Genomic DNA, 21,727 nt, shown 5'->3' with positions numbered 1-21,727 from the left:
AATTCTTACTGTGAGAAAAGTAATACACAAGTATACAACCTTCTAGTGAAGGCTGGGCCATCCTTGCATAAAAAGGCCAGGAAGGGCAGTGGAGTAATAACATGAAAATACAAGTGCTTTCTGAGCTGAATTGATTGGTTAATGCCATCCACTGTCTCAATCATTATCAGACAAGATCTTTAAATTCTCACTAGCTGAAATGCAAAATTGCCGAAGTAAATATATTGCATTTATTTCGAAACGTCTTCAATGTTATTTATGTTGTCACTCATCTCTAATAGAGGTGAAGTTATTAGGGCAGATGAGCATCAACCAAGAAATGGATTAACAAAGAAAAGCAGCAGCAAGGGCTTCCCTGGTGGCGCAGTGGTTAAGAATCTGCCTGCCAATGCAGGGGACACGGGTTTGAGCCCTGGTCCGGGAAGATCCCATATGCTGCGGAGCAACTAAGCCTGTGTGCCACTACTGAGCCTGTGCTCTAGGGCCCGTGAGCCACAACTATTGAGCCCACATGCCACAACTACTGAAGCCCGTGCGCCTAGAGCCTGTGCTCCGCAACAAGAGAAGACACTGCAATGAGAAGCCCGTGTACCTCAACGAAGAGTAGCCCCTGCTCGTCACAACTAGAGAAAGCCCGTGCGCAGCAATGAAGACCCAGTGCAGCCAAAAGTAAATAAATTTATTTAAAAAAACCCAGCAAACTTCATTAAGAAGAAAGAAGATGCCTTTCTACAAAGTATAATGTACTCATACTCAGTAGTTCTAGTAATAAAATAAAATACATGCAAAGTCATGAATTGATTCAATAAATATGGCCAAGTTAAAATTTAGACGTTTGGTGAACACAGAATCAGACTAAAGGCAGTTTGATTATTTTATGAAGTACTTCATCCAAATGACAACAGAGGTAAATTATCTCTGTTATACAACCAAATACTTTTTTCTGATCTCTTTTTGTCACAGGTCAAGAGTGAAAAATTCTTATTTCAAATTTCCTTTTCTCCAGATTCTTTATTTTATTGCATTTTAACCTTGCTACATACTACAATCTTAAAGTACTGTGTCATATTTTTCTATTAAGTTACAATAGAATGGTTATAACTAATATAACCTGTTATGTTTTGATTTTTTTATACTTTTCCTATAAAATATACAGGGCTCACTTTTTTATAGGCTGTAGCTTTTTACTTAATAGCTAGTTAAACAAAGGAATACATATTTTGTAATGAAGGTGAAAATAAATCCAAGTATACTTACCACATGAAGAATTTTATTCTCTGTTTCATATACAGTACAATCCTAAAAATAAGAAACATATACATTAATTTTAAAAAATCAAGCATTCCTTTTAACTAATATATTCACATTGGTTAGCTCTGATGGTCAGTTACAGGGATGTTTTAATTTTTGCTTAACTGTGTTTTCTAATTTTACTAATTTTTTTTTTTTTTTTTTTTTTTTTTTGTGGTATGCGGGCCTTCCTCTGTTGTGGCCTCTTCCTCTGTTGTGGCCTCTCCCGTTGCGGAGCACAGGCTCCAGACGCGCAGGCCCAGCGGCCATGGCTCACGGGCCCAGCCGCTCCGCGGCATGTGGGACCCTCCCACACTGGGGCGCGAACCCGGTTCCCCTGCATCGGCAGGCGGACGCACAACCACTGCGCCACCAGGGAAGCCCCTAATTTTACTAATTTTAAACACACATAATAAAGGATAATATACATTGAATAGATATAAAAACAAATATTGGAAAAATTACTATAATCATTTCCTGTCTAAACTTTTACATGTGATAAATGTATTTTGTTGAAATATTTCCAACATTTCAAATACTGATTTACTATAGATTGGAACATTAAGAAAAACACTAGTACTTATTTCAATAGTCATCAAAAAATCTCAAAAATACTTTATTGCAAGATATTAAATACACTTTTATTATGCACTTAACATTGATATATGCTACTAATGAATATCAAGTTTATAGTTCTTGCCTAAATTTGAGTTCCTGAAATTACAAAAAAATTATTTAAAAAAATTCACCATTGTCTTTTTATCTGCAATTGCTAGACTTACAATAAGCAGTAATATAGCAAAATGATCTTTGCTTAGAAACTTCGTGTTTCTATGGTTCAGTTTACTCAAGGAATTTATAAAATGGGCACGATATTATAAGTAAACCAATAAGGATGTGTGAGAATCAAATAAGGAAATGAAATAAATGGCTTAGCACTATCTGGCATACAGTAAATGATAAATAATTTTAACTACGAATTATTGTTGCTCTGTATCATTTAAAAATTTTAAACTAATTACTTTTATGTTAAAATATAAAGTTAACTAATTATTATTTGGCTATCTAACTTTGAAAAAAAAATCTATATTCCACAATACTGCATATTTCGAGGAATGAGAATCCACGTCATTTTTTCCCCTTAATTTAATTTTGACACAAAGGAATCCTACTCAACATAGCTTTTGGTAATGCCACTTCACCACAATACCTTGTCAGAAGAAGTACATATTCTTATCAGGGCAAAATTTTTAAAGTGAAATTTGGCCTAATTCATTTCACAAACTAATAGAAATACTTAAGGATTGGGCCTTGCCATTCTGTGCCAAAGGAGAAGTTTGTTACAAACACCATCATATCTGTGTCTATATACTCATATAAAGTCAACTCTTAATAATTAACTATGAATTATGTGTACAGAGGAGCTAAGGTGTAGATAAAACATTTATATTTGGAAAGTGCATTTGTACTTACATCTGAATTTGGAAGAGTCCAATTTTACAGAATTAACTTCAAACACAATTACACTGGGAAGAGACGATTTGGGAAAAGCTGGGAAGTTGCCCAGTTTCCCCATGCTGCCTCTACAGCTAGCTTCAGCTGTAATGGATGCAAGTTTCATTAATTACCTACCTTCCTAGAATCAGAGGATATGATTAAATGTTCAAACTTCAAAGGGATTCTTCTCAAGGAAAAAAGTAAATATGATCTAAATGAATATTCTGCTAGTGATAGAATAATCACACAGAGTAACTATTTCAAGTCTCTTTAAAATATACTCTACTTGTACATCCCTAGTATGATGTAAGAAAAAGAACTGTTAACCAAAATCTTATACTATTTTCAGTAACCATATTGTTGGTAGTAGTGTTGTTATTCTGTTACTGTTTTGTTGAAACTGTTGTGTGTGTTTTATAGGATGAAGCAATTGAACAGTTATATGACAGTATCATTCTATCACTCTTGGTGACATTGGTAAGTAATTTTAGCATGGGAGAAAGCAGATACATATATAAGAAATTAAGTAAAAACCTTAGAGTCTCTTGATGTATTATGTATGCATGTATGTATGTATGTATGCATGTATGTATGTATGTATGTATGTATGCTTCTCTTAGCTCTGTCCACTGAAAAAGCATAGAAACAATGACCAATTTAGTAATAAATGAACTCCCCACAATTGGTGGTCTTCAAATACAATTTCCCAAGCCTTCTTGGAAAACGGCTAATACCAGATCTGGGATAGGAACTGTACAAGAGGAGCATGGATTATATTGTGACACAAGATAGAAAGAAGCTATTAAAGACTACGAGTATTGTGTCAGTAGGACTCAGAAGCCAACATGAAGAGATTCTCACTGGCCAGAGATGGAGCAATTTGAGCATCTAAAAGGATAACTGTAATGGATGGAAACAGTAAATATTACTAAATATTAAGTATATTTATGTTTGAAGCTAAATTTTAAATATACTAAATGTATCTAAATATATTTCGTAACAGTTTAATAATATTGACTATACTAAACCAATTGGATAATGTATAATAGATGTACTTTTCCTCTTGATTCAGCAAATATTAATCATCTGTGTTAAGGATGTAAGGATGAATAAAACATGGCTTAGAGAAGTGCAGTTTAAGGAGATAGGCATTCACACAAATAAGTTAAAATATGTAGAATTCTACAGTCTTCATGTGGTTTTAAATTTCAATAACTTTAGAAGTATAAATGCCATGAAGTTACACAAATCAACATATGAAAGGTCAATTATTTAAAATTTAAAAATATTAATATATTTCTTATTAAAATTCAACAAAACCACTGTGTTGGGCTATACATTGTGCAAGTCAAATTTCAAACTTTGTAAAAACTTTCATCAGCTGCTCCTCCTCAGTGACTAAAAGGATTACATTTGTGATCCTGGCCTTAGTATTATTCAAAGAATGAAGTACTGATGCATACTTGACAATTTTGAGATGACCCCACAAGATAAAGTCTAAGGGAGCTACATCAGGTGACTAAGGTGGCCGAGTGTTTCCATGGGTCTAAAAAACTGTCACACACAAATATTAAAATTAAAAACTTAGCATTTGAAATAAAACTAAATGATTGTAAAAGAAATTGAAATAATTAAAACTCAAACTATGTTTATACCATATTTATATATGTGAAGTTATTAAAGCTTAAATATGCGCTAAGACTTTTGGGACACCAATAATTACTATAATAAAGGCAGGATCATGGGGCTGGGGAAGCAGAGGAGGAAACAACTTTAACTTTGCCTTAAAAAAATATCAGGAAAGGTGGCTTTTAATTGGGTCTTAGAAAAAGTAGGTCTTTTAGGCAAAGAAAGTAAAGGCATTACTGCAAAAGCAATGAAAGTACACCCAAACACAGTTAAGCTACTGCAGTGATTTTTCAGATTTTACTTCTGTATACATGTGAGAATCACTTGGGGAGTGGGTTAAAATGCTGATCCCCAGGTCCATCCCCAGAAATAGAGATTCAGTAGATCCGGAGTACGGGTCCTCAAGATGATTTTGATAAAGATAATATTTTGAGAAACACGTATTCTATTTTATAGGATATCATGTGATAGAAGAATACCAAACCAAATCAAACCAAAAATGATCAAATATATAGAATCCATAAAACAGTAAACTGCTTTAAAAACAGTATCTGCTAGCTCACTCTAAACAGTTCTCAGCTTCTCAGAGCTTTGTGTTTTGGTTACACGTTCCCCCAATTTATTGATTGTTTTTTTTTTTCCTGCTAGTAAACTTATTTCTCTTTAAATAGCTTACTACTTTGAATACTGCTTCTACTTGTCTGTATCTCTACCTTCTTTCAGCCAGAATGCCTCTTCATTATTGAAAACCAAAGGCTTTCACAAAGGTTGAGACACAGCATAATAAAAACAAAACAATAAAGCAGAACAACACAAAAAGCACATATTAGGGAGAAGAATAGAAACTAAATGACTATATTCTACTTAGTTAAGCTATAATTTATTGGAGTTCATTTTATCGTGCTAAATATTTAAACAGCCCTAGGTACTTTGAGGGAGTCATCTTATCATAAGTTATTTTATTTCCATCAAATTGTGATATTAAAGTATTTGCTTCTGAAGTGTGGGTTTTGTTACCACTTAGGGCCAAATCTTTTCCCAAAAGGTCATACCCCCAAGTTTTAAAAATAAAATCGCACTGCATATGGAGAAATCTCCGTTTTATGAACTTATTCATACTATGGAAAGGTACACCTCTGACGTTCTAGTTATTTTTAGGTTAGGATTAAATTTAGATTTTTAAAATTGGATTTAGAGCTATGCCACTATATACTCCCAGGAATTTTCTTCAGTAGCTCATGCTGTCTTTTACTGTACATGCAAAATAACACTTGCATTTCTTCTTTATCCTTTTTACATATAATGCTTATACAAACCATGTGATGCACATTTAAATGCCCCAAATTCCTAATATGACAATATTCATAAAAGAGGAGTTTCTTCAATTTTGATCCCTTTTTTTCTTAGCAAAATAAGATCACCCACACAGGATCATAATCAGTTACCCTTTCTGTGAAACAATGATCCAGTTGCTATACTGAGCAGAATACATAAAAAAATTCCATTATATATTTTACAATAAATGTTGAATACTTTGTCACCTAGGGATTAGGATGCTCAGTACAAGTAATATTTCTCATCAACCGTGTATTATAGATAGTCACAAGAACAGTACATAAGTTATTTAATATTGAATACATAAAGAGAGTGAAGAGAAATAGTGTATGTCTCTAATGTTATATACTATTCCATGGAACTTTATAACTATAAATGCTATAAATTCTTATCTGTATCTTTTTAGTACATATATTATAGTAGATTTATACAAATAATATAAAAAATATTGCTTTGCTTACAAGTAATATTTAAATAATTCATCTCTGCAATCCTTTGATAATGGTACTTGCATAATGAATACTTCACATATTATATTATTATTGGTATCAAAATTTCTTCATATGCTGCTTCAGTGATTAATTCATGTAATGAGTTAGTGTTATACTCTTATTCATTCATTCATTCACTCAAGTCACAATACCATTCACCAAAAAGGTTTTTTTTTTTTTTTTTTTTTGCATCTTCTAAATGCAATTCACTGTCAGGGACTATTGGGTGATCAAAGATAAATTAAACTTGGTCCTTGGCCATTATTTCATTATTTAGTAGAGAAGTAGGTGAAACTATTCAAATAATAATACAAGGTAAACAAGACAAATGCTAACAGAAGATCCCATTAAAAAAGGAGATAAATCCTTACTTGTTAACTTTAGACTGACCTTCTGGAGGAGAAGATATTTTAGCTGGCCTTAAATAGCTTTTAAATCTGGAAATTGGGGGTTCATGAGGAAAGATAGTTCCAAATTATGTGAACACACTGAACAAAGGCACAATGAGGAGTAAGCAAACCAATTTGGCTAGAGTGTAAGGTATGTGGGGTGAGTGCAGTGAGAAAGAAAGCTTAGAAAAAAATGTCATATTGTGGAGAGCTACTAATGATAGGCTGGAGGAATTTTGTTGTTTTAAAGGGAATAAAAGCTTTATTTTTGTGTAACAATGTATTTTGAAGACCCATTCTATTAGGGTAGCAAAGACTTAACTCAGTCGATTGACAACTTCTTGTGACTTTCCTTTGGGCGAGGTTGAAGTCAGGGTACCTTACCTAGTGCCATGGTTGGTGTTAAACAGCAATGTGAATGATAAGCGTGTGTGTGTGTGCGTGTGTGTGTGTGTGTGTGTGTGTGCTGGGGGGTTACAGGGGTGAGGTGGGGTGGGGTAGGAGCGGAGTTCAAACTCTCTGGTCTAGCTTAACAACTCAAATAGACATCTCTTGTTCCTTTTCTCATAGTTCCTTTCCTCTTGGTTACAGGAGTAACTTTGGTGCCAGGTCTCAGATGGAAGAGACCTGGAAAGTTGTGTACCTTTCTAGACATACCAAGTAGACATTTCAACTCTAAGGAGGATAAGTATGCTCTTTACTCTGCTACAAGGGAGTGCTCACAGATGTGTGAGTATGGGAAGTATGTGATCAAACGTATGTTTTACGAAAATGATGAGGAAGAAGGCATGGATTCGCAAGGGAGAAAAGCTGGAGGCAGGCAGGTCAGTCGGAATACTTTTTCAATAGAAAATGTGATATGTAATTAGGACTTGAACTGAGGTTATGATGGTGGACGGGGAGATGAGAAGAGGTGGATGACATACATGTAGCCAGGAATGAGTGAATTGGGCGACTGATTCATTATATACAGAGAATAATGGGGAGAGGAAAGTTAAACATTACCCCAGGGCTAATGGATGAATAACACTGTAGAGATGATAGGAGGAGAGAATTTAGGGAGAATAAAATAATTCTATTTTGGGCATATAAAATTAGAAGTTGCTGAGAGGACATATACAAAGCTGTCCAGCAAGTAGCTGAAAAAGCTGAAGTGGATCTAGAATACAACCAGATCTGGGAAATATTTACATTAAAGAGACAATTAAAGGTACAAGAAAAACAAACAACAATGAATTCATCAAAAAAGGATATGTGTAGTGAGAAGATAGCTAAGGACAAGATCAGACAATGCTTATGTTTAAGAGCCAGATGGAGGAAGAGTTAGTTATGTGGCCAGGAGTAAATGGAGAAAGTGGTGTTACAGAGACATATCTAATACAACTTATAGTGATAATAGAGTTATAATAATATATTCTATGTCTGTGCTATCTAATTCAATAGTCATTAGACATGTGTGGCTATTAAGCACTTGAAATGTGGCTAGTGCAAATGAGGAACTGAATTTATAATTTTACTTAATTTTAACTAAATTTACATTTCAACTGCTACATGCAGGGAATTCCCAGGCAGTACGGTGGTTAGGACTCTGCACTTTCACTGCCGTGGCCCAGGTTCAATCCCTGGTCGGGGAACTAAGACCCGGCAAGACGCGAGGTGCGGCCAAAAAAACCCAAAAATTGCCACATGCAGCTAGTGGTTACCATGTTAGACAGCAGTGCAGGTCTAGAGAGATATACTATAGTCCATCCAACAGTTGGAGAAGCCATTTACCAAGAAACAAATAACAGTAAAAGCAATATCTGGGAAGAAAACATAAAGGGATTTAATTCCCAGTCATTAGCCAGATCCTTCAGGTTTTTTTTTCCTTCAGCAAAGGGCAGATTCCAGTCTACTATGACATCTACAGTAGCCACACAGTACAATGACACCAATTCTCTCTGTAAGATAATATATGGAAGAGCATGAAAAGGCATCCAAAGTACCCATCACATAGCTTTGTGGGCACAGAGAAAGCAGTGCCAGTGATAAAAGATTTGCAATGGATGAAAGATAAAAGTCCAAACTAAATTAAGATTCATCAGAGACAGAAAGCTGACTGAGTGTCCCGAGTGCAAAGAAGAATGTCCACGGTGAATAGACGGGCATCGACATCCTTCCTGAACGTGTTATCAGAACGCCATAGTTTAATTCTAATTTCAGATAAATGTTCTTGGCAAACAAGGCAGAGGTACAATAACCCCACAACTACCTCCTTGGCAATCCCTTCACCATTGTGACTGACTCAATGACCACATACTGTTAGTCTTTCTGATGTTATTTTGGAATGAGAAGAAGAATGTTCATGAAGGATGGTATCTGTTGAAATTTTAAAATGACCAGTTTTTAAAAGAATTGGCTAAGATTTTCATTAGGTTAAATAAGGTTACAAGTTGTAACATAAAAAGTGCAATTAACAAAGAATGGGAGGAGAATGTGTGGGTGGGCACGACCTTAGAGGCCATCTTAGTCTTTCTGTTGGTGAACATAACCATATTCTTCTGCATCTTGGATCATATTCCTCTTCAAAATTCTGCTCCAGTTCTCCCCCAGGAGGTCATCTAAAATGAAACTCCATTTGACTCTAATCACTCTCGCCTTCCACTTGACAATGAAAGACTAATGTTCCAACAGTTGAATGGGTGTGGAAACTAATCTTTTAGCATATAGAGACTTGGGGGTACAAGCAGAAGTGAGTCTGATTGTTTTTTTCAGCATCTAAATGGCTCTCCAACAAATCCAAAAATCACTGAGGCTTTTCAAGATTGAACTGTCAAAAGGCATAAAAAGTAAAAATGTCAAGTCAATGTACCATTGACTAGAAAACTCATTAGAGTGAGATTGTGATCCTGTAACTTTAATAGCTTTGTTTTGACAACTTGAAGGGGCAGTGAATGAGCTAATCCCCATTATGAACCAAGTTTGTTTATTCTGCATGTCTTGAGTCAAGACCTAAATGATTTTGAATGGCCAATCAGATAACTACTAACTGTACATATTTTTATGTTTCCATCAGTAATCTATTTGTTAGTCTTTCCCATTAGATTGTCAATATTTTCAAAGAAGGAATCTTATATTCAACTGCACTGTCTCTTTAATTTCTCAAGGTGCTCTGTACACTCTATAAATAAAATATGAATTTATCAGTTATGATTATTTTTTTCCATTGATTCTCTATTTTCATATTCCACAGTAAATATTTAACACTGGTTTTATAGGTTAGGTGTAAAAAAATGAAACTTTTAAAGCCATATTTTTAAAACAAAACTAACTGCTATACAAACCAGTACAGTACACTTAGTCTCTTCATACTCCTATTTTGTACAAAAATAGAGTTTCACAGTTTTAAAATAACTTTCAACATGAGTTTGGTTTTAAATTTTAATCTGCATGATCTCAGCAGATATTTTCAACAAAAATAATTGGGCCATTCTCTGCATGAAGATTCATATTATGCAAAAGATATCAAGAATTTTATATTCATTCAATGAAGCTAAAATTTCTTTGTAAGTCTCTCTAGCTTCCACATGTTCAAGTTACTTACTGTAATGACCATCTAATATATCACAATGAAAAGAAAATCTATAGGATCTAAAATTGGGAGACAATTTTTCCCTTGTGACAAATTCAACTAAAGAGTTCAAGCAAAGATAAATACCACACCCCATTACAAATAAACATATAAATTAAACATTAATTCTTCAATTCAAGATCATACACTTGGCTGCCAGAAAATAAATGGAAGTTATAGTATATGTGAAACAAATTCTAAGTATTAGTTTAAAAAAATTCCTTAAGCTCATGTATCTTTGTCCTTTTTATCTACTTAGAATGCACTTTCTTGGACAAAATGAAACCATTTCTTTTCAGTAACTGTTTCCAACATATGAAAAAGTGCCACTTACCTGGGCACTCAATAAATATTTATAGATCACTGACGATGATAAGATATTTAAATCCTAGCAAATACTAAATTGTCTGAGTAATACTACTAGCTCAAATCTAGGCTTAACGTGGTACACCTTCAAAATAGATATTACACAGAATCAGTATCCATTTAGTGTTTCCTAGTCATAATACTGCGTGATTATAAGGCAGAATTTTATGCTTCGAAAAAATTCGAGAAGTCCCCCCTCCCACCAAACCTACCACCCCATATTCCAGTAGATTATAATTAAAATACCAAGAGACACACACATGCATACAAACACACCATTGAGGGAAAAGAAGAAATTCTTCAAATTCAACCTTTACCAAGCTGTTTTCTTGATATTTAAAATTTCAGCACCTAATTTTATTGTCTCTTTCCTTATATTCAAATGAACATTGTTGTCCTTAAAATTCTAGTATAATGCTATATTGGAATTGTTTAGAGATTCATTACTGTAGCAGATTTGTATTACGATTTCTAAATATATACTTTCTTTTTCTAAGGGAAAAGTAAACTTTCCTGGAGCCACTGATGTTGGCCATGGATCTATGACTTACTTTGTTCAACAAAATGTGAGCCAAAGTGCTATGTCTTATTTCCATGCAGAAACTTTAAGAACCAGTACATAGTTCACCATGCTCTCTTTTCCCTCTGCCAGCAGTGTTCAAGGGGCTACTCTGAGCTGTGAAGTGAAGAGGACGTGGAGAACAGCTGTAGCAACCCAGGATAGACATGGAACATGAGCACTGGACATGAGTATTATTAAAAGCCACTAACATTTTTAGGTTGTTAGTACAGCATAATCTAGCTTACTTTGACTGATACAATCCTCCACAAAAGAAAAGAGGGAAAAATAGAACACTCAAGCAAATGAAGACCTAACCAACGCAGAGTTTAATGCAGTAACTATTCTATGAATTTTACATACTGTACCTCTTCATTTCAGGAAATATGAGGTGCTATATCACTCTTCACACAATGTAATTCACAATTAACCTCAGATTACATTCTGCTACCTTCATGCAAATCTAGTCTTTTCCCATCTTGTATTTTAGAGAATTTTTGCCTCATTTTTTAAAGTTTGATTCATGCTCACTTGCCCTAATTACTTAATTCTGACCAGTTCTTCAACCTGCCACTATCAATTACAATTTCAATCCATTATTTCACTTGTGTTAGGGCCTAATTACATCCGAATTACATATCTGATGTTGGTGGTTATTCTGACCCAACCCAAGAGGGCTGGGTTATTAAAAACTACTTCGGCAGCAGGGCAAAATGCCTCAGAAGATCGGTGCCTATAACTAGTAGAGTAGCTCTATATTTTCTTTGATTTGCTGCGTTCATCTTATGTAAGTATGAAAATCTATGTCATAGATTTTGTGTAATGATTCAATGATATAATCCATGTAAGGCATAATATGATTCATAATAAATGCTAAAAATGTTATTATTATTCCTTCTTGTTTTAGTAACTCTAGTTCCTGGTGGCTGTTGACACCACATTAGTTTCTAGAAGTGGTTCTCCCCTTATTACAAATGCACAATGACCATTTTTGTTAATAACTTATATTTGATGTTTCAAAGGACAAGTCTAATCCTTTTGGATATGCATGTACGGCACAGATAGACTATGAATTGATAACTACAGTTGTAAATTCAAAACTTTAACTAGTCTCTTTTATAAAAGTGTGGGCTCTGGGCTGATATCACCTATTAATACTTGAACCTCCTGATCCATAGTTCTCAGTCATCCATACTGTGCTGTGGTGAAGTCCAGGGAATATGCATGTTTAGCAAGCTTCCCTGGGTGAATCATGGTCCATGGACCAACCATTGGTAAACACTGTTCTCGATCACATACATTTTCTTCCCACCTCACGTTCATCTCATACTAAACCAGTAAAGTGTGACTATATCACAGTGGTTATCAACTTTGGCTCCACATTAGAAACAACTGAGGTATCATTTAAAAAATACTGATTACAACCCCACCACAGAGAGTCTAATTTAATAGGTCTTGGACGGGACCCAGATATCAGTGTTTTTAAATAAAGAGTTGTTTACTTGATTCTAAGATGAGGCCAAACTTGAGAAACATTGAGCAAGAAGTATTACAAACCATGTCAAAGCACTTGGATCTAAGTCCTGGCCATGTCACTAACTGACTATGTCACTGTCCCTCTCTAAAATTCCATTTACTCATTTACAAAATTGGGATGACATCTGGTCTGCTGACTTCACCTGATTATTGTGAGGAACAAATCTGATAACATGTTGTAAAAGCATTTTGCCAACCTCAAAATAGTAATGATACTATTGCCTGCCTATTACACTTTATATAGCGCTTTTTTTCTTGCTAATACTTTTTGAATGTCATAAGGAATAGGATTTATCCAGATGATATGGTTTTAGGGAGGGGTTAAAAAGATGAACAGAATAGCCAAGGGCCGAATACATTTCAATTTTAAAAGGCAGTTCAGAATCTTTGTGGGGAGACAGGGCAGGAGAACATTTGTGCAGACAGTCAGTTTAAATGGGAGGAAACAGGAGGCCTAGTGAGATATTTAGTGGCGTGAGGAGGGCTGTGGAAAACAGTGAGACATTGAGAAGGAAATTAATAGTTATGGTATTAATAACTGCTGAATAGTGCTAGGGTAGACATGTCAAAAGGCATTAAAAACTTTGCAGATAGCACTTAAATAAGAGCAAGATACACAAGAAAATATTTGCAGAACCAGAACCAATAAAGTTACCTAATCAAACCTTTTGATTTTTCCCTTTAGGTACTGTGATAACTCCTGCTATGGCATTGCATAGTCCAGTAACATCATGTTCTATATTCCTTTAGGGCTCAGGTTTCTAAATTTGCTATCAGATCAAAATTGGAATTTTTAAGCTACAAAAGCATTCTAAATGATACTCGGAAACGCACACATGGATTTATTTGGGGAGGGTGGGAAGCAGACTGGACAGTCATAGGAACCTTTTTTAGCTCCCAAACCAGCCCTCCCCTCCAAGCTTCTGATCCTCTCCACAATAATTCCTTTCCCCTCCTCTCCCCAATTCACTAGCTCATTACCAGTTTCACAAGGAGACTGGTGCCATCACCACTGTCTCTCCCAACTCATCTCCCTGGAGTTACAAGCATTAAAAGGAGAAGAAATAGGAAAAAGCAGCCTTAAAATTTTAAGGACTAATTTTGTATCTGTAATAATCATGATATACCTGGATTTTATCAACTTTGAAAAAACAGTATTTTCTGTTTAGTTCTCTCTCAGGTTTTCATCAGCATCAGAATGAGTTACAGCAGCTACATTTAAAATCCTGTAACCCTTTTTCAGGTGAAATTTTAAGGGGAAAATTAATCCTTTCATTCTTTCAACAGACGTTTATTTGCTAGGCACTGGAGACACAGAGGGGCAAAAGGCAGACAACTTGCATTCACCACTGCAAATCTTTTCTTAAATGGATTAGTATTACTTTTGGCTTGATCCTTTAAAAAGAATCATCACAGTACATTACAAATGGGAGCATATCAGGGATTCTCTTCTGAAAAACTGACCACCTACAAGGGTTAAGAATCACCTAATCCATCTTTCTACATCTGTTTCCTTATATATAATATAGCAATAATAGTAAAAGTTCTATCTTCTTGGAGTCTTTGTGAGAAAATTTTAAAAGCCTCTCAAAAGGTGAACTGCATAATAAGACAAAATATAGTAATTCAGAAGGTAGGAAGACAATGAAAGTACATTACATAAATAAGTAATAAAACTTTGAGAACAGGATGTGGTACCTTTGTAAAGATGAGCATGTGTATACTGTATAAGCCAGCAATTACCCTCCTACATACATAATTAAATGTAAGTATATATCCAAATATTCATGGTCAGGAGAATGGATACACATTGGAGTATATACACACAATTAAGTATTATATGAAGTGAAAGTGAATGAACTACAGTGACTAAACAAAACATGAATGAATTCAGAAATACATCAAGTGAAAAAAGTAATATGCAGAGTGATACTATTTTTATAAAGCTCAAAGACAAGCATAACTAAATGAGATGTTTTGCAACTATTTTACGAAAAAAAAACAAAACAAAACACAAAACACCCTGAGAAGAGGCAGGGTTATGAGATGGGGAGGAGCACAGTTGTAACTAAGACAATGTTGGTAATGTTCTAGTTATTAAATTAAATGGCCAATTTATGAGTATCTGATTATTCTTATGCTTCATAACATATATATGACATGCATTCTTTTGTGTGTATATATAATATTCCATAAATTTAGAAATGTAATAGTGAGAAAACAGATGTCTGAGAAACAGTATCCTGTCATTTGCTATCTAAAAGAATTTGATTAGTATACTACACCACACATCTAGTTCTTCTGTTATTATTAATGGTGATACTATCTATATCTTTAAAAGTGTTTTGGTAAGATGCTCAGATAACATGCAATATAGTTTAGGTTTGTAAAAGAATAAACCTATAAAAACAGCCTATTTCATTTTCGTATAATATATAGTAAGTTTTAAAGTTTTTTTTTCACAAAAAAAGTGTCAGAAAGATGCTTTCCTAAGGTCTTATTATCATGTAATAATTTCATCACTCTTTTTTACCTTTCAGTCTGAGCCTTCAGAAAATTTGCAGCTACCAATAATCATGTATTTTTTTTAACATCAAGAATAAGGATTTCTCTTTCTCTCTGTTTGTGTATTTATATCTATTCTGATTATAATGGTATATTCTAGGCCTTCAAAGGGATACAGGCATATATACACAGCATAATCTCAGCTTTGCAAATTCTATATGTTTTTAGTTTTATATTTGTCTTCAGAAAAAAAGTCCTCAAGCTATCTGGGTACTATGCCTAATAGCTCTATATCTAACTCCTGATTCATTACATTAGGATTATAAAGAAAAGTTTAAAAAGATAATGGCTTTGTTTATTCATCATCAACCGAAACAACTGAAGAAAACTTAAAGGACTGAGTATTGAACTAAAATATATTGCTTAAACATAAAATAAAAAAAACAGTATCTTTCATATTGCCTTCAACAGGTATGCTAAGTAATGTAATTCATATTGTTTAAAAATTACATATAAAGTTTGTCCTCGTTTTTGGTCTGAAATGTACCAGTTTCAAATCCCAAGAGCCCAAGTCCATTTTTCAGGTCACCTAGAATGTCTAATTCAGGAAGGCTTAAACACTAACCCTGAAAATATAGCAAAAATAATATTTAAAGCTGTGTTTGAGATGAATGATAGACTATCCTGGCTGAGCTTTCATATGGTTTAATACTTACTACATGAACCACAGAATATAGCCTGCCTACCCCAGTATAATTTATATCCTCATTTTAGAACTTTACATGTACTTCACTACTACTTGAATCTTAATATCCCTTTTACAACACACATTCTGTATGACGGACTATTTATTATACACTAGCCTTTTACCGTCACACGTTTTGAGTTTTCCATTTCAACTCTAGGTTGCTTGAATATGTGGATAGGAATGGCAGATTCACAAGTAACCAAAATTAATTTTTGTATTCCATTTGAACATGGACATTTCAAAATATAATCCAGAATATGAAGCATATATAGTTACCAATTTGCCATAAATTCTAAAAAACATCCGAAATTAAACCAAAATTCTTTTTAAAAAATCACTCATTGTAGAAACAGGTCTTTCTTCATTGCCACTCAGCACCAAAAGTAAGCAGAGAATCACTCCTTTAAATTTTGTGTGAAAGAACAAACTAACTGAGCTTAGAGTTTCCAAAGCTCTTTTGCTATACGAGGTAACTAAAATTGCCATTTATTAAGCTCCCACTAAAATGCCAGATAATGAACTAGATCAATTTCCAATATTCACATAAATTCACCTACAGTAATCCAACAAGGTGGTTGGTAATCCACTTTACAAATAAAGACAGAGTTATCAGATATATGACGTAATTTGTCCAAGTTCATACAGTTTGTAAAAAGCAGGGCCATAATGAATTCAGATCTACTTTATGTCAAAGCCCACTAACCTATTTTGCCATAAAATTTAAGAGTAAATAATATAAAGTGTCAACTAGGAAGGTAAAGGATGTAATATTCATATAGATAAAACATAATAAAGTAAAATATGATAGCTATTGTCAATAAACTCATAGGCCAAATTTTCTTGCTTAAATCCTTAATAAAACATAAAAAATCATTTCTAAGGCTATTTTTAAAAAATTCTGTAATCTTTTATTTTAATTTTTTACTATTTATAAATACATGCCCTAACAATTTAAACCACAAATACCAGTTCAATTAAGTCCTAAAAAAGCTCTTATTTTCTCTTGGGTATTTACCTTGAGTAAATAACAACCCGATTAAGATAAAACAGGTTAGATTAAATTCAAGCAGGAATATTTTTTTAAAAAGGGTTATATACTCAATATGTTCACTTACATTTTTATTTAAAAATGTATATTTAAAGAATAATTCATACATAGTTTACTTTTACTGATATGTATTTAAAATGGTGTAAAGGTAACAAAAGTGATTAGAAAGCACACACACACATAATTTAGAGGAAGATGTCCATCAAAAAGAAACACTTCCACTATTGACCTTTGAAGACTATTTTTTCCATTTTCTTGAACAAAGAGTTAGAAAGGAACAAAATACATCAGACAGGTAAATATGGAAAAAAAAATCAAACAAATGAACTGTCATAAAGTCAGAATAACAACTGAAGTAAAGACATTTATTAGAGGAAAGACCAAGCTGTGGTACAGTTGTTTCTGGTGCTTAAGTTGGGATGACAGTAACTATTCTTCTTTATGGTTTTCTGTATTTTTAAATTAACAAGTATTATTATTTTATAAACTTTTTTAAAGGACAAAAGACCTAATAACTATGCGGTAAAATTTTAAAAAAATTATGGCACAATAATAAATAAAAAAGACCATTTTGAAAATATATATGTGTATGTAGATGAAAACAGGCAAAATGGCAAGTAAAACAAGCAAAATGATAACAGGCGTTTTCTTTGGGTGGAAAGATTACAAGCAATGTTTTTTTTTTCTTTTCATTACTCTAAATTTTTCTATAAAGCATATTATACTGCTTTTATAATTTTAAAAAATATAGAAAGTAATTAGAGGAGTATAGAGTGTGCTACATACAAACCTTTACACAGATGGCATGTAAGATCAACGGAACGAATACAAGCTAGGACCATAAAAGCTCTCTTTCAACATCTAAAAAAACTTCCCGTTCTCAGTGACGATTCTCTCAGTTAAGAATTTTTGAACAGTACATGCTGTTTCTTCAAATTTTAGAGGGTGGGAAAGGAAACTGTTGACCATGCAGTAGGTAAAAATCACGTATTTAAAATAGATTGATGTTTTTAGAAAGGTTTATAAAATTTCTCTTTTCTTTGTATTTTTTCTTCTCAAAAATTATTTATAACCATCTTAGGTGAAAGACTATTGATCTTTTTTTCCCCCTAACTTTCAGCTGGGAATGGTAAGGGAAAGAAGTATGTTTCGAACACTATCCAGAAAATCAGTGATATTCAAGGACATGGAAAAATGAATCTTAAAAGGATGAAAAATGAGCAAGCCCATGAGAAAACACAAGAACATTTTATAATATATAATTTAGAAGGGATCATTTCAGGTAAGAGTATATCAGCAGAATGAATTTTAAAAGGAAGTCTTCATTTTACAATTGCATGTGAATCTACAACTATCTCAAAATAAGAAGTTTACTTACAAATTAAATTTAAAAAATTTTTAAATAAACAAAAAAGGAAGTTTTCACTCTGCATTTAACAGTTCAAAATCTGATTTAAAATGTTTCACGTGTTGAAATTTTTCTCTCAGTTATCTCCTTCACTGTATATGCAGCTGAAGAAAACTAACACCAAACGGAGAAAAAAATCTGTGTACATTTATTATTTAAAACAAACTTGTTATTCTAGTTCTTTGTATCGAGTCTGTTTCTCATCCATTTTATAATTAATATTACTTTACTTTTGTTTTTCACTTCACATTTGTGAACCATTTTTAATACATCTAATTTGATTCTCACAATAATAGATAGAATTATTTCTGTTTATAGATGGTTTGTCCAAGGTGAAATGCTCATGAAACAACAGGGCTAAGCCTCAAATCTCCCAATACTCACTGTTCCCACCCTCTGTCCCTTGCCCCAAGTATTCTAAGTTCCACCAAAGTTTTACCTTGCAAACCGATACTTTTGCACCCATTTCTTAACTAGTGACAATCTAATTAATCATTTTTTGTGTTTGAACTGGAAAAAATTTTAAATGGTGAAGTAGAATAATTTTAGGTTAAACTGATACTCATTAGGATAGGCATCATGGCAATTATTTCAATGCTGACAAGAAGTGCGTGGGTACCTGTCTCATTTTTCTGTTTCAGGTGCTGACAGTGCTCTAAATATCTGAAGCTTCAGTTCTTTGTGAGAATTCTTCCCATTTAAGATTTTAAAACCAGTTTCCCTGTTTTCTCAAATGTGTTACTATATCTTACGTGGGGAAGAAGTGTTGGGGGGAAGAATCTCTTTAAAAGACTTCAACTATAACTGTCTAAACCCATCACATCTGGAAATAAGAAAAACAGATACAGTAAGATTAAATAAATTCTTCCAAACAGAGCTTGTTAAAAAGAAACTTCTCTTTCTCCTCTGATGTTTGCATTACTTTAAATATAAGTAGCCAATATCAAGAAGCACTTTCCACTTACTTCATAGTGCCACTCCTTTGTGTTAAGAAGGGAAAAAAAGCTATTTGTGACAGTTTATTTTTAGATATTGATCATCTCATCTTGCTCAAAGGGAATAAAAATAATTAAAGTTGAGTGAAAATAATTTGAAGTACAGCATATTTCAAAGCATAACTATCATCATAACTGTTCAGATGAGATTTCTTGAAAGCCTGGTAATAAATGCATGCCCTAGATATTTTTTTTAAAATCTACACTTTGCTTATTCAAGTTGGCCTCTTTTACTGGCAGCTTCAGTTTAATTCTGTCTTTAGATACTGCATACAACTCCAAGTGAATGAGATGATTAGTGTGTATTTAATGGCTGAATGAGACCATTAGATGGACACTGACTGTTTGTAAACTAAGTAATTTATTTTAAAATATAATAAGTATTCATCTATGCTGTGCTCTTTCATCCAACTGAAAGTAGTATTTCTTCAATATACATAGCATTCATTTTATGTTTTTCTGATAACTCAAAACCATTTTAGAAAATCTGAAAAATACAGAAACGTAGAGTCTAAATAAACTAAAATCACCTGTAGTTTCATCATCAAGAAGCAAACACTTAACTGTTTTATTTCATCATTTTAATTACCATCCTCATTCCTATTGCCAAGATAGGTAGCAACAGACCACAGAGCCCAGAAAGACTTGGTATCAAAGATATGACATCACACAACAGTAGAAAAATAATAGATTATTTAAGAGATGATTTACAAACATTCATATCATGCCTACAATTAAGTTTCCTCTAAAAAATATATATTTTGTTAGTGTTATATAACAGCATAGTGTTTCAGAAGTTTTGTTCACTTTCATTCTAGCACTGGAAAATGGTTATGAGGATCAATATTTTTATTTTAATTAATGAATAAACTGAGATGTAAAGTGATAGGTATCTCTGGATATCTCTGGGGTTCTTTATATGAGTAGCAGAGACAGAACTGCAGCTTTTACACAGGAGTTGAAATAAAAATAACGATTTAAGTATTTAATTCTAGATTTTTCTGGAAGAGTATAAATGAGTATGTGCTAACCACACGGGATAACTGGGGCTCAGGTCAATTTATTTTAACAAGTAAGTAATGAGCACAACATTGTTCCTGTTTTCAAGGAGATAACAGCCTAATGGAAGTCAGATAATTATGATTCACAGCAGAGTATAACTGACAAGATGTAAAACGCATGTAAAGTAAGTTTAAGGGACTTCTACCTTTGCTCATACAACAGACAATTGTAGCTGATAAGTCAACAAAGGGGACAAACTGGAATCATAAAAAATAATTAATACAGAAAAAAGAACAAAGACCAGATTGGGGACATAGAAGACAAAGAGCAAGGTGGTATATTTAATTTAATCCCAACCACATCAACCATGGTTGATTAAATATAAATGGTCAAAGTAGGGGATATACAAACAATTATGAGAAATAGTAAAAGTTTCATGAGTGGGGTGGCATTTCCTAGAGGCCTTAAAGGATGGGACATAATTTTGACAGGCAGCGATAAAAAGATATATGGGACGTGTTCTGAGGAGGCCTCACAACATAAAACGATGAAACTGCAAGATCTATTTTACCAACAATAACTCATCCACATGAACTGGAGTACAATTAAGATACAAAGGAGTACTAGAAGATAAAATTTAAATTATGTTAGAACTTTACTTGGAGTCCTTTGAATTCCAAAGAGAGGAATTTGTAATCAATTTGGAAATTAGGGGAAAACTGCTGAAAGCGACAGAATTGGAGCTGGGCTTTGGGATGACTAGTCTGAAAGTGATCCATTCTATACTTATAAGTAGATTAAATCAGAATGTCATGAAGATGTATTTTATTGAGAGAAATTTACATCTAATATTTCCTTTAAGGTACCACATAAAAGACCTGGTTAAAGTAAGTGAATTAAGATATCAAGTCAGGTAACATGTTGGGAGGGGGTAGGCAAGGCAAGAACCAAGAACACCCATATACAGAGAAGTTTCTGTTTGGAAGCATCTTAAAGGTGACACATGGAACAGGACATGTGATGGGAAAATGAAAGTGAGGTAGAAGGAACTGTGAGAAATGTTATGAGCTACTTAACTTTAAAAAAACAGAAATGGGTAATGTTTCTGTTACCCAAGAAGGGCAAGGCATTCTCTTCAAAAGAAGGGCAAGAAGGGCAAGGCATCCTCTTCAAAACAGAGTGTACAGTTGTCGAGGGTACAGAAAGTCCTTCTACGTCCTCAGTATACTTGGAGTATTTCAATTATTTGGTCAAGACAGAATGTACTTAAAGTTCAATCTGTAAAAGTATCTCTCTCTCTATTCTACCTAATGTTTCCT

At 33.5% G+C, this 21,727-nt stretch overlaps 1 protein-coding gene across 9 annotated transcripts in view; it reads right to left on the bottom strand.

The window, feature by feature from the left end:
* The window catches only part of CNKSR2 (connector enhancer of kinase suppressor of Ras 2), a 258,842-nt gene that overhangs the window by 159,799 nt on the left and 77,316 nt on the right, over positions 1-21,727 (bottom strand). For all 9 annotated transcript variants that reach the window (XM_007126579.4, XM_055081924.1, XM_028482781.2 and 6 more), the window contains exon 5: positions 1,258-1,299. In XM_007126579.4, the coding sequence (XP_007126641.1) occupies positions 1,258-1,299 (42 nt within the window). The remainder of the gene's footprint in view (positions 1-1,257; positions 1,300-21,727) is intronic.

Source organism: Physeter macrocephalus, chromosome 21 (genome assembly GCF_002837175.3).
Source record: "Physeter macrocephalus isolate SW-GA chromosome 21, ASM283717v5, whole genome shotgun sequence".
NCBI lineage: Eukaryota > Metazoa > Chordata > Mammalia > Artiodactyla > Physeteridae > Physeter > Physeter macrocephalus.
This window is presented reverse-complemented; position numbering and strand designations above follow the sequence as displayed.